The 3,102-nt window shown below is 60.1% G+C and overlaps 1 protein-coding gene across 1 annotated transcript in view; it reads right to left on the reverse strand.

The window, feature by feature from the left end:
* Positions 1-991: 991 nt before the first annotated feature.
* TSNARE1 (t-SNARE domain containing 1) overlaps positions 992-3,102 on the reverse strand; it is a 93,856-nt gene continuing 91,745 nt past the window's right edge. Inside the window, exon 13 of the mRNA XM_044914693.1 lies at positions 992-2,200. Coding sequence (XP_044770628.1) covers positions 1,602-2,200 — 599 coding nt within the window. The 3' untranslated portion in view covers positions 992-1,601. The remainder of the gene's footprint in view (positions 2,201-3,102) is intronic.

Below are 3,102 nucleotides of genomic sequence, written 5' to 3' on the forward strand. Positions count from 1 at the left end.
GCATGTGACTGGGCTCAGGGCTCAGAGTGTGACCAGGGTCAGGGCTCAGCATGTGACCAGGGTCAGGGCTCAGCGCGTGACTAGGCTCAGGGCCCAGAGTGTGACCAGGCTCAGGGCTCAGCGAGTAACTGGCTCAGGGCTCAGTCTGAGACTGGAGAAGGCATCAGACTGTATTGCGAGGAAGCAGTGTTCGTAGCCAGTAGGGAGGTGAATGCCAACCTAGTGGGCATCTTTGAGTGGACAAGAAGAGTCCATCCCTTCCACCCGAATGAAGATTAATGAGGCTGAGAGTTGGCACGGAGATGGAACTGAGGTTCTAGAGTAGAAGGAAGGCTTTCCAGGGCAGAGCCATGTGAGTAAGGCTGCCACGGAGAGCAAATGGCACCGTTTTTCCCCACAGAGGGAGAGGAGGCTGGGAGGGTGGCAGGGCCAGGTCGCAGGGAGCAGCTGGGTGAATGGCTGAAGAGTTTAAGCTCTCTTCCATAGACAAAGTTACTGACACGCTGCTGGTCCATGGTGAACCCGGAAAACCAGAGGAGGGTCCCACCCCATGTGCCTGAGACACTGGTCTTGGCTCTCTTCAGTGCTGGGCTTCCCTGGGGCCCGGGACCAGCACACCGTCCCGCCCACACCAATACTTCGGGCTCCTGCTTCTGGAGAAGGCTTTTATCCACAGCGGTCAGAAGGAGGTCAAGGGGAGACGGGCAGAGGGCACAAGGCCCAGGACCGGCGAGGCCCTGGGGTTCGGGAGCCCTGTCCTCTCCTGCTGGCCCCCAACAGCCTCCCGAGCTGTGTGGCTGCCGCTGTGTGATGGCTGGGGGGGGGATCACCAGCTCCCCTGAGGGACCCCACGAGGGGCACAGGAGGTCGCAGAGGGAGCAGATCTGAAAACCCAGCAAGTGCTCGGGGCTCCCTGCCGGGGCTGAGCACAGAGGCACAGCCCATCTGCGAGAACAGGACTGGACTCTATCTCGTTTGTTGGCAAGCATCATCATTACAGTTCCTGACTTTTTCATTATTTTATGCTTATATAAGAAAAATAATTTTTTTGCAAGAAAATCAGGAGGTACAAAATGGCATCCCCCCATACAGTACCAAGTCACACATACGCGTCCATGTGTCTATCACACCACAGATCTAAACTGGGAGAAATGACTGCAGGCCCACGAGATGTGGTACCCTTGGCAGAATCGAGGGAAGTGCCGGAGCCCAGCCCGCAGACCCCACACATCCAGGAGGAGCAGGAGGAGGTGGCTTCGAGGGGGCACCCCAGGCGTGCAGCCACAGGGAGGTGCCAGCGCTGGCCTCCAAGGCACTCAGTGCAGCCGGTGAGAGCACGGAATGGGGAGCAGAGGCTGGGCTCAGCCAGCGCCCGTCCGCCTCCTCCAGCCACAACGTCCCTGAGTAACTTCTGCCCAGGACCCACAGACCGGCCCCAGAGCCTTTCCCTGCATGTCACTGAGCCCCACAGACAATGCCTATGAAGGTGTCCTTTGTCCTCGATGGCTCCGTCGAGGCCCCAACTCTGCCCGGCTGTCGCCCAGCCCACCTCCCAGAAGGGCTGGAGTCCCTGCTGTGTGCAGTCCTCTGGGGGCCAGACCCTAGACCTCCTCCTCCACCTTCAGGATCATCCCTGAGAAGACCTCCAGGCCTGGGTGGGGGCCCTGGGGGCTGCTCTGGGAGCCTCTGGTGGGCCCACAGGCCGCTCCGCCAGCAGGGGTGCCATCCACAACAGGGGGCGAGGATCCCCGCCCCGGGCAGGCCTCCACCAGCTTCTCGAGGGTCCGGTTGAGGGCCTCCATGCCGTCGGCCAGCCGCTGGCTCTGCTCCACCAGCCTCTGCAGCAGCAGGTTCTGCTGGGCCATCAGTGCGCTCTGCTGCTGGGACCAGTGGGAGAGCAGGGCTCCCTGTCGCCGATGGGAGTCCAGCAACCGCTGCTCAAACTCGGAGGCCTCCCCCGCGGGCCTCCCAGGGGGTGGGGGTGGTGCAGTGGAGGGCGGGGAGGGCCCAAGAGCCCCTGGGAACGCAGCCGCAGGAGGCACCGAGGCTGGGGAGGCTGGGGAGGCCGGTGGGGAGGGCGAGGAGGTAGGCGCAGGGATAGTTCCTCGTAGGTCCAAGGGGTCAGGTTCAGGCAGGCTCGGCCCTTCCAGAGTCCGCAGGGGTAGCCAGAGGCAGCTGGGGGTCTCATCCTCCTCGTCCGCTGGTGGAGGGAGACAGGAAACGTCAGCCTCCAGCAGCCACGACTGGGGCAATACATTGGAGGGGCAGAGAGGTGATGGATGGGGAGGCCCTCTGCACACGGAGCTACTTAGGTCTCCCAATGCCCTTCTGTGGTGGGCAGCAGCACTCACACGAGGAAAATAGGAGGACTCACAAGTTGAGTCTTCCTCCAGTAACACTGAGGTCCAAACCTCAGCCTGGGAACTGCAAAGCCTCAGTGCCCAGCCTCCATGCTACCATTCGTCCACACATCCATCCAGCTGGCCCCTGTATCCACCATCCTGTCTATCTGTTCATCCACAATACCACCCACTCATCTATCTGCCCATCAGTTTCTCCATCCATCCTCCATCCGTCTTTTTCCTTTCATCCTCCTTCCTTATACTCATCTATCCATCCACCCATCCATCCATCCATCATCCATCCCCCATCCACCCACCCATTTACCCACGCCTCTGTCCACCCATCCATCCACCCCCCCATCCACCCCCCATCTATCCATCATCCATCCATTTACCCACAACTCTGTCCACCCATCCATCAGTCCATTTACTCATGCCTCTGTCCACCCATCCATCCATCGTCCATCCATCCATCCACCCATCCAGCCATCATCCACCTACCCCTTTACCCATGGCTCTGTCCAACCATCCATCCATCCTCAATCCATCCATCCATTCATCATCCATCCCCCATCTTCCATCCATCCATCCATTCACCCACCCATCCATCACCCATCCACCCATCCATTTACCCACACCTCCATCCACCCATCCTCCATCCACCCATCCATCTTCCAGCCACCCATCCATTTACCCACGCCTCTGTCCACCCACCCAACCATCCATTTACTCACACCTCCATCCATCCATCCATCCATCC

This window comes from Neomonachus schauinslandi, chromosome 4 (assembly GCF_002201575.2).
Source record: "Neomonachus schauinslandi chromosome 4, ASM220157v2, whole genome shotgun sequence".
Lineage (NCBI taxonomy): Eukaryota > Metazoa > Chordata > Mammalia > Carnivora > Phocidae > Neomonachus > Neomonachus schauinslandi.